This window comes from Salvelinus fontinalis, chromosome 32 (assembly GCF_029448725.1).
Source record: "Salvelinus fontinalis isolate EN_2023a chromosome 32, ASM2944872v1, whole genome shotgun sequence".
NCBI lineage: Eukaryota > Metazoa > Chordata > Actinopteri > Salmoniformes > Salmonidae > Salvelinus > Salvelinus fontinalis.
In genome coordinates, this window is record NC_074696.1 from 13,662,909 (window position 1) to 13,677,074 (window position 14,166).

At 44.6% G+C, this 14,166-nt stretch overlaps 1 protein-coding gene across 6 annotated transcripts in view; it reads right to left on the bottom strand.

The window, feature by feature from the left end:
- The window catches only part of mtus1b (microtubule associated tumor suppressor 1b), an 83,305-nt gene that overhangs the window by 45,447 nt on the left and 23,692 nt on the right, over positions 1-14,166 (bottom strand). For 4 of the 6 annotated variants that reach the window (XM_055893490.1, XM_055893491.1, XM_055893492.1 and 1 more), the window contains exons 2-3: positions 11,328-13,232; positions 9,854-10,088 (exon numbers count right to left, since the gene is read on the bottom strand). In XM_055893490.1, coding sequence (XP_055749465.1) covers positions 9,854-10,088; positions 11,328-12,887 — 1,795 coding nt within the window. In that variant the 5' untranslated portion in view covers positions 12,888-13,232. Of the gene's footprint in view, positions 1-9,853; positions 10,213-11,327; positions 13,233-14,166 lie in introns of those variants that run through there. The other 2 variants (XM_055893493.1, XM_055893494.1) reach the window with 2 other exon arrangements.

A 14,166-nucleotide genomic window follows, 5' to 3' on the forward strand; every position in this document is an offset into this window, starting at 1 on the left:
AATCAATGTCCATAATATCAACATGTCAGTACACTGAAAATTCTAACATAAGATATCAGTATCATATCAATACAAAGATCAGGGGCAGTATTTATAAGAATGCTGATTTAGGATCAGTTTTGCCTTTAAGATTAAGCCTCTCTCAGCATCTGCAGAACACATAAACCACTAGTCAGGATGTGTGTGTGTGTGTGTGTATATAAACATGCCCTACTAGAAGATACATATTTATTTATCTAGTGACACAGCTGAGCTAGCAGAGGAAGGATGAATAGGAGAGAGGGAGGGAGTGAGAGAGAAAACCCCCTCTGGCACTGCGTACATACAGAGACGTATAGAGAAGTGCCCATATCAGCACAAAGTAAGTGGACATACAGTAGGGTGACATTAATAGATATATACAGACATATCAGCAGGTTTTAGACAAGCTCTCTCTCTCACACACACACACACACACAGGTTAGGGTGCAGAGATGTGTCTCCAGTGTGAGGTGAATGAGGTTTGTGACCTCCAGTCAAAGGTTCTGAAATAGAACAGAGTTGGTCTTTCACAGAGAGAGGGGTTATGTTCCTATTGGCTGGCCCCTGTAGTGTTGCTGAATACTGTAACAGAGCACTGGGCCGCGTCTCCTTAACGTAATAAACTGCAGTGACGCTAACAGCACTGTATAATAACATGATATGACCCATCTGGATACATGGCTAGTCTTACACCTCAGAGCAGACCTGGGCCATGTTCAGTGGGCCACAACATGGCAACACGTGCCTAGTTAAATAAAGTTTTTTTTTTAAATTTTAAAATGTACCTGGAAACTAAATTCTTAGTGTTATGGTACAAGTTAATTAAGTACTTTCCAGTTTCACTCTGTTTGAAATAGTTTCTACTAGCTGATATTGAACAGGACCCTGGATAATATAGGCTATTCCAGATACTTGAGCTGCGTTTGGATTTAGCCCCCACACAAGATGAATCACACGCACGACGCTAATACCTTTTGACATATTCATTTGACCAATGTCTGGTACAATGTCTGTGAATGACCCACGGAGCCTAATACTGTAGTTGAATCAGGTCTGGTAACCCCTGGGCTGTTCTCCAGCTTAGGGGAGGGCTTGGTGGGAACTAACAACACATCCTCCTCCCTCCTTTCCTTTTTCTTTTTTCCCAGTACTTAATCAAAACATGCTTCCCTATCAGTAGGAACACCTCCCCAAGGACCTATGGCTCTTCCCTTTTCACACCACTGCCCTGTGTGTGTGTGAGAGAGACAATAGCAGAGATGTTGTTTGTGTGTGTCAAAACTAAAGGATGTGTACATGTGTATCCAGGACAACGCCCTGAGTGGACCTGTGGGTTTCGCCACCATCGGCTTTGCTCATCAGAGACAGGAAAGAGAGGAAGAGCACTGCTGTGTAGAGATTACTAGTAGGATAACAATGATCTGCTGTACGGTCAGTTTGACGTTTTCCCTCATGATGGTCAGGGTTAGGACTGGAGCAGGGCAAGCTGGTCCTGGATCTGTGTGTACAGGAAACGTCTAGGTCAAGCTGTTGGATAGTACAGTAGCACGACTGAATAGACCTCCTGTGTACAATTTTAGTTACTGCAGTACCACCAAAATAGCCCTTTGACAGTGAATACATACTGTAGGAACGCCTTCTTAATATTGAGTTGCACCCCTCCCCTTTGCCCTCAGAACAGCCTCGATTCGTCCTCTACAGTACAAGGTGTTGAAAGCGTTCCACAAAGATGCTGGCCCATGTTGACGCCAATGCTTTCCACAGTTGTGTCAAGTTGGCTGGATGTCCTTTGGGTGATGGACCATTCTTGATACACACAGGAAACTGTTGAGAGTGAAAAACCCAGCAGCGCTGCAGTTCTTGACACAAAACAGTGCGCCTGGCACCTACTACCATACCCCGTTCAAAGACACTTATATTGTCTTGCCCATTCACCCTCTGAATGGCACACATACACAATCCATGTTTCAAGGCTTAAAAATCCTTCTTCATCTACACTGATTGAAGTGGTTTTCACAAGTGACATCAATAAGGGATCATGGCTTTCACCTGGATTCACCTGGTCAGTCTATGTCATGGAAAGAGCATAATGTTTTGTATAATTGAGAACTTATAGCTGTGTGTTGGTTGCCTGAATGTCTTAGGAAGATACACATATACATGTTTATGTTACCTAGGCAACATTAGGAGTTGTGTGTGTGTTCACCTTGCGGTGAGTGTTTACAACAAGGTAAGAATGAACACAAGCATGTCTTTGAACACAAGCATGTTGCCTCAGTAACCACACAAGACATTAGGCCAAGCATGCCTCCAACGCAATCATCAAGTTTGGAGATGACACAACAGGCTTGATTGCCAACAACGACGAGACCGGTGAGGGCTCTGGGAGTGTGATGCCAGGAAAATAACCTCTCACTCAACGTTAACAAAACAAAGGAGATGATGGTGAACTTCAGGAAACAGCAGAGGGAACACCCCCGTATCCACACCGACTGGACCGCAGTGGAGAAGGTGGAAAGATTCAAGTTCCTGAGCGTACTCATCACTGACAAACTGAAATGGTCCACCCACACAGACAATGTGGTGAAGATAAGGCAACATCGCCTCTTCAACCTCAGGAGGCTTAACTTTTTTTGGCTTGGCACCTAAAACCCTCTCAAACCTTTACAGATGCAGAATTGAGAGCATCCTGTCAGGCTGTATATCACCGCCTGGTACGGCAACATTTTTTACACCAAACCAACTGGCAGTGTGGTGCCAGGACAACAACCTCTCCCTCAATGTGAGCAAGACAAAAGGAGCTGATCGTGGACTACAGGAAAAGGCGGGCTGAACAGGCCCCCATGAACATCGATGGGGCTGTAGTGGAGCGGGTCGAGAGTTTCAAGTTCCTTGGTGTCCACATCACAAACAAACTATCATGGTCCAAACACACCAAGACAGCTGTAAAGAGGGCATGACAAAACCTTTTCCCCTCAGGAGACTGAAAAGATTTGGCATGGGTCCCCAGATCCTCAAAAAGTTCTACAGTTGCACCATCGAGAGTATCCTGACCAGTTGCGTCACCGCCTGGTATGGCAACTGCTCAGCATCTGAACGTAAGGTGCTACAGAGGCTAGTGCGAACGGCCCAGAACATCACTGGGGCCAAGTTTCCTGCAATCCAGGACCTATATAATAGGCGGTGTCAGAGGAAAGCCCATAAAATTGTTAGAGACTCCAGTCACCCAAGTCATAGACTGTTTTCTCTGCTACCGAACGACAAGCGGTATCGGAGCGCCAAGTCTAGGACCAAAAGGCTCCTTAACAGCTTCTACCCCCAAGCCATAAGACTGCTGAACAATTAATCAAATGGCAACCAAACTATTACATTGACCCCCCCATTTGTTTTGTACACTATGCATAGATAATAAACAGCGAGTAGCAGCAGTCACTTCACCCCTACCTACATGTACAAATAACCTCTAACCTGTACCCCCGCACACTGACTCGGTACCCCCTGTATATAGAGTCGTTATTGTTGTTATTGTGTTATTTAATTTTTACATTTTACCTATTTTTTATTCATTTTTATTTAACTTTAGTTTATTCAGTAAATATTTTCTTAACTCCTCTTGAACTGCACTGTTGGTTAAGGGCTTGTAAGTCAGCATTTCACAGTAAGGTCTACACTTGTATTCGGCGCATGTGACAAAGTTTGATTTGAACTGCACCGCCTGCAATCACAGGGCACTCCAGGGGGTGGTGCGGGCTGCCCAACGCACCCCCGGGGGCTCACTACCTGCCCTCCAGGACACCTACAGCACCTGATGCCATAGGAAGGACAACAAGCACCCGAGCCACTGCCTGTTCACCCCGTTATCATTCAGAAGGCGAGGTCAGTACACAGGTGCATCAAAGCTGGGACTGAGAGACTGAAAAACAGCTTCTATCTCAAGGCCATCAGACTGTTAAATAGCCATCACTAGGACATTAGAGGCTGCTGCCTATATACATAGACTTGAAATCACTGGCCATAAATTGAACACTAGTTACTTTAATAATGTTTACATATTTTGTATTACTCATCTCATATGTATATACACTGTATTCTATACTATTCTACTGTATTTTAGTCTATGCCGCTCTGACATTGCTCGTCCATATATTGATATATTCTTAATTCCATTCCTTTACTTAGATTTGTGTATTGTTGCGAAATTGTTAGATATTACTGCACTATCTAACAAGTAATGTCAGAGCTAGAAACACAAGCATTTCGATCCGCCCGCAATAACATCTGCTTAACACGTATATGTGACCAATAACATTTCATTGGATTTGAAACAAATGATGGTGATTGAGTAACAGACAGCCTTTGAACTCTTATTTGGGTGGAGAAGGTTTCTGAATGTAATTCTCAAAGACGCCTTTTCAACATGGCCAGAGTTCGGGGTCAAATTTGGCACCGTTTTTCAAAAACAAGCAAACTATGGTCCGCTCAGAATTTGACCTTTTCTGACAAGACGCAGATCTGGTTTTCTGATAGATTCATTCTTCCACACACACCCTCAAATCCAATCCACCCCGGAATCCCAACTGTCCCAAATCACACACTGCAGCCTAGTGGTTATGGAAACAAATAGTTAAATTACAGACAGGCTATTGTGGGGGAATTCCGACCCGGGTTAAGCGTGTGTAAATGGAACGCAATTCCTTTTTTTAATGCACTTTTCTCTCCATGCATATATTGACCTTAAGCATGAGAATAGCATTCTATTCACCTGCTATTCAATGGGGCTGGAGCTTGAATTAATGAAGGTGTGGAGGAGGTGTGTCTACAGATTCACTGTATTAATGAAGGTGTGGAGGAGGTGTGTCTATAGATACACCGTATTCATGAAGGTGTGGTGGAGGTGTGTCTACAGATACACCGTATTAATGAAGGTGTGGAGGAGGTGTGTCTACAGATACACCGTATTAATGAAGGTGTGGAGGAGGTGTGTCTACAGATACACCGTATTAATGAAGGTGTGGTGGAGGTGTCTACAGATACACCGTATTAATGAAGGTGTGGTGGAGGTGTGTCTACAGATACACCGTATTAATGAAGGTGTGGAGGAGGTGTGTCTACAGATACACCGTATTAATGAAGGTGTGGAGGAGGTGTGTCTACAGATACACCGTATTAATGAAGGTGTGGTGGAGGTGTGTCTATAGATACACCGTATTAATGAAGGTGTGGAGGAGGTGTGTCTACAGATACACCGTATTAATGAAGGTGTGGAGGAGGTGTGTCTACAGATACACCGTATTAATGAAGGTGTGGAGGAGGTGTGTCTACAGATACACCGTATTAATGAAGGTGTGGAGGAGGTGTGTCTACAGATACACCGTATTAATGAAGGTGTGGAGGAGGTGTGTCTACAGATACACCGTATTAATGAAGGTGTGGAGGAGGTGTGTCTACAGATACACCGTATTAATGAAGGTGTGGAGGAGGTGTGTCTACAGATACACCGTATTAATGAAGGTGTGGAGGAGGTGTGTCTACAGATACACCGTATTAATGAAGGTGTGGTGGAGGTGTGTCTACAGATACACCGTATTAATGAAGGTGTGGTGGAGGTGTGTCTACAGATATGCTGTATTCTGACCTTGACTTAATTCCCTCATAATTTGTCCATCTTTACCTGCAAGGAAACCATGAATGTCTACCTACCCGTTCCAAGTGGAAAAAAAAATAATTTTTTCAGACAGAAATAACACCATTCTCCATGTCATTTACAACTTGATAAGAGCGATCGATAAGAGCTAGGTAAATGAGTCCTCCGTTTGGATCAGGGGATTGTAAATATAAATGACTTGTTTTAGATCCATTTTACATTATAGTCGCGGGAGACAAACGTTAAACCAGTCATTTGGCAGTAACCTGAAGCATTATCAACAAATCAACTTTCCCACAGTAAAGTTTATGAAATGCTTTGGCATTATTCCGAATTTTAATTGTACCGCATTTTAACTTTCAGGGATGGTTACTCTCGAATGTCTTAATTATAGGCTACCCCGACTTTCTCTGTTTCCTTTTCTATCGTGTTACATATTAGCCACTATCAGTATCAACTGTCAGTAGACCGAATAACCACACATATTCAACCGCCAATTTACTGTTAGTTACCTTCAGGTGGTATAGCCTATATTATCATTCCATTGTTTCGTTTACATTCATTTGCTTCCTCTGTAAACGCCGTCACGTCCGTATGGTTGCTGAGGATCATTAGTATCAGTTTATGTAATTTGTTTTTACATGTAGGCTAACTAAATTGTTATGGAGCAGAGTGCAGACCAAGCCGTAACAGTTAGAACCTGATGGTTAGTGCAGGTAATAGGTGAGGGTATAGCCTACTATTGTACATTTTTCTCCCTGTTATAATTCTATGGCCACTAATCTTGCAACCTTACCATGGGTTGGCAAACTGAAGGTGGCAATTTTCAGGATGAATCAAACCATAGTATATTTCATTAAAGGCTCTCCAAACCGGTTTTATGACTCAAATACTTTCTTAACCTACATAATTGACAAAATCAGACTATTTTTAAATCTGCCAATTGGTGCTAAAACTGGGTGGATTAAGAGCGTTGGGCCATTAGCCGAAAGGTCGCTGGTTCGAATCCATGTCCCGACTACGTGAAAAATATGCCGATGTGCCCTGTGCCCTTGAGCAAGGCACTTAACCCTAATTGCTCCTGTAAGTCACTCTGGATAAGAGCGTCTGTTGAATGACTAAAATGTAAATGTAAAACAGAGATGAAAATGCATTAATTTAGATGGCTTTCTTTCATTGATCCCTAATATTCTGAACCTGTTCTCTCCATATATTCTAGTGAGTCGGTCAACAGAACTCTAAATCAAAGGTACACCGTATTTAAAGGGATGGCTTAAGATAAATGTACTGAAAACCCCATTGAATGAAAATGCAGAGTGCGTTACGTGACTGAATAAGGTATGTCTGAATACCAAACACTGAGAAGTGCGTAGGAAAGGCGTACATTTTCTACGTCTGAAGACTAGATGGAAGAGAACATGTTGATGTCTCGCGTAACTAAGACTAAGTCCCAAAAGACACCCTATTCCCTATGTTGTGGACTACTTTTTACCAGGGCTCATATGGCTTTTGCAGTGCAGTGCAAAATATAGGGAATAGGGTGGCATTTGGGACTTCCTCCCAATGACCCACGTCACACTAACAGTAGTCTCAATTTCCTCACACAAGAAAAGCCTTGTGTGTCTGGGGACCGAGAGAATCAAACATTAGATCCAACCCCTCTGGCAGAAGGAAGAGAGGACCCGAAAGAAGGAAGAAGGAGAAAAAGACCCAAAAAGAGAGAGAGCGAGAGAGAGAGATCGAGAGAGAGAGGGTTGCAAATACTTTTCAACTTCCTCCGAGGACACACAGAGGGAAGTTAGAGTAAAATTCGACCGCAGACACGCATGGTCACACGCACAGCACACAGTCAGTGTCTCGCATTTTAAATGGCTTTTAAAAGATGCAGTAGGTTACATGTGGTGAGGGAACATGATGAGAGAGAGAGTGAGATGAAAATAGAGAGCGAGTTATCTTATGTAACTCTGCGCAGAACTGAGACAGATCCAAGCAGAAACACACAGTCTGGAGATCGACACACACACTACCTTGTACAGCTAACCTTGTGAAGACATACAATTCAGTCCCATTCAAAATCCTATTTTCTTTAACCCCTAACCCCTAACCCGTACCTTAACCCTAAAGCTAACACTAGCTTCTATCCCTAAAACTAACCATAGCTCCTAACCCTAAACTTAATTCTAACTGGAGGTCGACTGATTATGATTTTTCAACGCCGATACTGATTATTGGAGGACCAAATAAAGCAGATACCGATTAAAAATCAGCCGATTTATATATATTTGTAATAATGACAATTACTCATTCAACAATACTGAATGAACACTTTTATTTTAACTTAATATAATACATAAGTCTCAAATAAATTATGAAATGTTCAATTTGGTTTAAATAATGCAAAACAGTGTTGGAGAAGAAAGTAAAAGTGCAATATGTGCCATGTAAAAAACTTTTAAGTTTCTTGCTCAGAACATGAGAACATATGAAAGCTGGTGGTTCCTTTTAACATGAGTCTTCAATAATCCCAGTTAAGAAGTTTTAGGTTGTAGTTATTATAGTAATTATAGGACTATTTCTCTCTATACCATATGTATTTCATATACCTTTGACTATTGGATGTTCTTATAGGCACTATAGTATTGCCAGTCTAATCTCGGGAGTTGATAGGCTTGAAGTCATAAACAGCACTCTGCTTCAAGCATTGCGAAGAGCTGCTGGCAAACGCAGGAAAGTGCTGTTTGAATGAACGCTTACGAGCCTGCTTCTGCCTACCACCGCTCAGTCAGACTTCTCTATCAAATCATAAACTTAGTTATAATATAATAAACACACAGAAATACGAGCCTTTGGTCATTAATATGGTCAAATCCAGAAACGATCATTTCGAAAACAAAACGTTTATTATTTTAGTGAAATACGGAACTGTTACGTATTTTATCGAACGGGTGGCATCCATAAGTCTAAATATTGCTGTTACATTGCACAACCTTCAATGTTATGTCATAATTATGTACAATTCTGGCAAATTAATTACGGTCTTTGTTAGGAAGAAATGGTCTTCACACAGTTCGTAACGAGCCATACCCTGACTCTGCTTGCACAGAACGCAAGAGATGTGACAATTTCCCAAGTTAATATTGCCTACTAACATGAATTTCTTTAAACTAAATATGCAGGTTTGAAAAAATATACTACAGTGTATTGATTTTAAAGAAAGGCATTGATGTTTATGGTTAGGTACATTGGTGCAACGACAGTGCTTTTTTCGCAAACGTGTTTGTTAAATCACCACCCATTTGGCGAAGTAGGCTGTGATTCGATGATAAATTATCAGGCACCACATTGATTATTTGCAACACAGAACAAGCTAGTTAAACTAGTAATATCATCAACCATGTGTAGTTAACTAGTGATTATGTTAAAATTGATTGTTTTTTATAAGATAAGTTTAATGCTAGCTAGCAACTTACCTTGGCTCCTTGCTGCACTCGCGTAACAGGTGGTCAGCCTGCCACACAGTCTCCTCATGGAGAGCAATGTAATCGGCCATAATCGGCATCTAAAAATGCTGATTACCGATTGTTATGGAATCTTGAAATCAGGACAGATTAATCAGTCAACCTCTAATTCTAACTCTAACACTAATTCTAACCCTAACACTAATTCTAACCTTAAACCCCATAGAAATAGCATTTGACCTTGTGGGTTGTTTTTGTTTGTTTACTATTCTTGTGGGGACTTCTGGTTAAACACGTCCACACACACAATCTCTCTGTTGCTCCATGTGTTTGTTTCTGTCTGGTTGTCTTGTTCGTGTGTGTGTGTGTGTGTGTGTGTGTGTGTGTGTGTGTTCGTGTGTTCGTGTGTGTGTGTGTGTGCGCGCGCGTATGGAGCGTGCGTGTGTGTGTGTGATGCGTACCAGTGTGTGTCTTGTTCACCCAAACCAGAGTGTGTTTAAGTGCCCTCATCTCTGCAGCAGCAGCAGGAAATGAGCAGGCTGACACTGCAGAGCTGAGAATGCCTTTCACATTCCACTACACCTCACTCACACACACACCTCACTCACACACACAGTTTCAAGTCTCTACACACACAGCAACGTCTGTTTTCTACACTTTGTCATTTATACACTTTATCAAGTTGCTGACACACAGAAAGACGTGTGTGTGTGTGTGTGTGTGTAGTCACCAGCTGGCTGACTTGGTCGTCCTCTCGGTGGAGACACACTCCCAGTGGTCTGGCCGTCCTTCCCCGTCGAAGGAGGAGCGGGAGGGGGCAGCCTGGAGCCAAAACTCCCTCCTACTGGAGCTGGAGAGGTGGGAGACAGGGAGGGTCCCCCGGTGTTGCTCGCTCCCCCGGCCCCCCTGCCCTTGACCTGGGGCAGCTGTCTGACCGATGAGGGCCCCAGCTTGGAGGAGACCTTCTGGAGAAAGAGCTGTCGTTTAGTTACCGCGTCCCAGCCCATGGGGCCCAGCTCGGAGCTGCGCACCGAGACCATGGTGTTGGCCATTCCAGAGTCGTAGGCAGAAATGTGGAAGTAGACGCACACAGGCAGGAGGAGTGAGAAGGAGGGGGAGGAGAGAGAGAGAGGAAATAGGAGTAGGCTGGAACTCTGAGGTAAAAAAGTTGCTATTGTATTACATTCCCTCTGGGATTCACTGCTGGGACCAGTTTCTCGCTCCCTCTTTATTCCCTCCCTCTTTATTTCCTCCCCCTCTTTCCTCCCCCTCTTTCCTCCCCCTCTTTCGTCTTCTGTAAACACAGGGCACATATGGAGTGAGTTTGCAGGCGAGTTTTCAAAGAAAAGACTTGACTACTATAAATGTTCAGACTATTCTGACGCTGTTCAGAACAGTTTGACAAATGGCCTTTGCCTTCATATGAGAAGTGTCTGAGAAGAAATCTGGTCGGGAGGACTGTTTCAAACTGAGAACAGAATGTGGCGGAACATTCAACAACCGACGTGTCACACACACCCGCAGATGTCAAGACATTCCAAAAGATGCTTGGGGTCGCTGCATTTCATGTTGTCATTCAACAGAACCCGAAAACTGGTCTGTGTTCAATGTTTGGCAGTATACTGCAGTGAATGATAATAGTTGACATTTAAACCCAAAGCCCTCCTTTAGCCATGGATTACTTTAGCCTGAATAACAACATAGCTAAATCATGTGATGACATGCTCGCAGCCAGACTTGCCTGAGGAACTACTCAATCACGCCACTCACAAACACAGGAAGAAACCTGTCAATGGTTTTAAAGGCAAAATACCAACAACAAACCACTGCCACTCCCTCACCTAAAACCACTGCTCCCACCGTTTAGAGATGAAACCAGCCTTGGGCTTGTTCTATACATGCGTCATATCATCCTGATAAAGTACAGTATGTTCCTGGTGACTGGAAATCTTAGTTCACTAACTGACTGTTGCGGGTACTAAAAATACATCTTTCCTAACTTCTTGGAGGAAATCACTGATCTGGCCAAGTTGAATTGGGTGAGGCCAGTCTGGTGTGTGGTCTTATATCATGTGACATGCAGATCAGTGATTATTACAAGGAAGAGAGGGAGGAACGAAGGAAAGATTCTCAAACTATTCAAACAGGGGCGTAATAGAACAACCCCCCCCCCCCCCCCCCCACACACAGTGTGTGCTACTTACTGTGCCGTTGCTTCTCCTTTGTTCTACAGGTGTCTCACCCCCTGCAGTGTCCTCTGTAGTACACCCTCCTGTAGTACCCTCTTCTCCATTTGGGGTTAGGGTCCTCTGGTGCCCATCCACAGCCAACTCTGAACCCAGAGAGCTGCTGGAGGTGGAGCGAATGCCATTGGCTAAAGTGCCCATCCTCCTCTTCTCGGATTGGTTAGAGACTCTGGGCTCTGCGTTTTGATTGGGGCTGGGTTTGGGGCTCGGCTTCAGCGAAGCTACTTTGGTTTGACCCAAAGACAACCTTTGTCTTTTGACTCCGTCTGGCGCTTTCTTTTCATTGGCCGGAGCAGTTTTTCCCTGTGTCTGATTGGCTGTTCTGGTTGTAGAGGCAGGCCTGGACATGACCTTAGACTTGACGTTCTTCAGGTCGGGTTTGGGGAACCTCTTGATGTCGGTCCTACCAGGTTTGGATGTCGTGGCGACCGCCGTCTTGGCGATGGCGGCGTTCAGTTTGACCCGAGTTGCACACGGGTGTTCCTTGGTCTTGCGGAAGGCGGGGTTTGCACCTTTGGACCCTTTGTTTGGAGACTGGGGAACGGTAAAGGGGGACACTGCCAAATTCACACCCTTGGAGACTTGTACTGAGGTAGAGGTCTGGGAGATTACAGTGAAGCCTTCAGAATCTGGAGACACTATAGTCTCACTGAGAAGAACCTCTAGTGCCACACCAGGCTCGGTGTCCGCTGCCTCCACCATGGGGAGAACATCCAGAGTGCAGGCCTCCTTGGGCAGATCCACCACCACCTGAAGCGCCTCTCTATCGGGCAGACCTGGTGAGCTGCTAGCTCCGGTCTGGAGGTTCTGGAGTTCCATGGTGACGGTTCCAGCATGAGGACTCTTCCTCCCCTCGAGGCCCTTACAGAGGTCAGGCAATTGGGCGGAGAGTGAAGCCTGGATGGGAGCCGTTGTGGAGGGGGAGGCCGTGTCCGAGTCCTCCAGGATGGACACCCCGCTGCTGGGGAGCCGCTCCGAGTCGCTCAGGCTGATTCTCCTCATCACCATGTCCGAGCTCACCGACAAGAACGACCCTTCCTCATCATCAACATCGTCACCGGGGATCTCCGTGGCCGCCGAGTCCGGAGAAGAGTCCCTTCTCCCACCGCTGTTGCTCGCCACACTGCTAACGTTGTCATGGAGATCGCCTTGGCTACCGTTGCTATGCTCTCGTATCCCAGCAATGCTCATGGCGAGGGTCAGGTTGTCATTCCAGGAGTCCTCATTAGCGTCCACGTAGACGGACACCGAGTTGTCGTTGGATTCCGAGACCTCTGTCTGAGGCAGTTCCGCAGCGGGTGAGACAGCGGCCATTTTGATTCGGGTCGACATCACGCATTCCATGTCGACGTCCAGGCTGCTCAGACTTTGCAGGGAGTCTGGGGAGGAAGAGGAGGAGGAAGAGGAGACAGGGAAAGCATTGCCATTTTGGTCACCGGTGCGGAGGAGGGGGAGCCTCATTGCGGAGCCATTCATGCCCCCGACGGGGACACGTTCCCCGGGCTGAGACACACTCATCTCTGGTCTTCGGGAGTGTGTGGGGAAAGCTGATGTCGCTAACTGCTAAAGACCTCAAAGCAAGGTCAAACCACGGAGAACTCCATGTTTACCTATGTGGGCAGACGTCTACTGAGCAAGGTGTTTCATTGATTAAAGCTGACTCAGATCAACACCAGTGATAAGAAGTCAGCAGTCCCTATAGGCCTAGGAGTCACAGAGTCACTGAGAGGTAGATATTGAAGTGCACTTTTGGACAGGTGAGGAAGTGAGAAGTGATCCCATTCTAAGGCTCCTTCAACTGACCCTTTAGTTCAGTCACTGGAGTAGAGTCCATACTCTTCAGAGCTCCTCCTCTGAAAACCTCTGGAAAACACAACGACAAGGAAACACAGGCATCAATATCACATCACAGTTAGCAATTTATTATCTCCAATGTCAAAAATACTTTATTTGACAGTGTCTATGATATGAACATAACAGTATGATAAACAGAGACAGAAAGACAGCGAGACAGACAGAGACAAACAGCGCGACAGAGAACTCTGCTGCTCTCTGTTGGTCAAACATAGGAACTGATTAAAATGGATATTACACCACAAAAAATGCACAACAAAAAACATTTCAACAAAAGCACAGTGTACCAACATAACCTAATTAGTTATGATGTGGAAACTCATGTAATGCTTGAATCCCAAATTCAAAAACCTTTTCTCTTGGAAGGACTTTCAAACAACTGATACCCTGCCGTTCATACAGTAGGTGGCATTACAATACGCAGAAAGCCGTCATAGTTTCCACTAAAAGTCATTAATATGGCGTTAAGAATCTGTTGCCATTTAAACAAATGAGGTCAACCATTTTAGGATGAAATATTGTCCGTAATTAATAAAACTGGCTTTAATACTCATAACCAAGGGGAAAGATGGTGGAAAGTTGGTCTGTGTAGTATTGACAGGGAGGTGTGAGCAATACAAAGAGCCTCACCACACTGTTACAGAAATGGCCTTTCATAAAAGCTACAAACAATAGCTCTGTTGAAGGCAGTGTTAGAAAGGCCATAGACGTACAGTAGAGTGCGTCCCAATGACACCCTATTCCCCTTTTAATGCACTACTTTTTAAGCAGGCCCCATAGGGCTCTGGTCAAAGGTAGTGGTGTAAGGAAATGTTTCCCAACTCCAGTCCTCCTTTCTGCTGTAGCCCAGGACAACCACATCTGATTCAACTTGTCAACTAATCATCAAGCCCTCAGTGAGTTGAATCAGGTGAGTTTGTCTGGGGGACTACAACAGAAATGT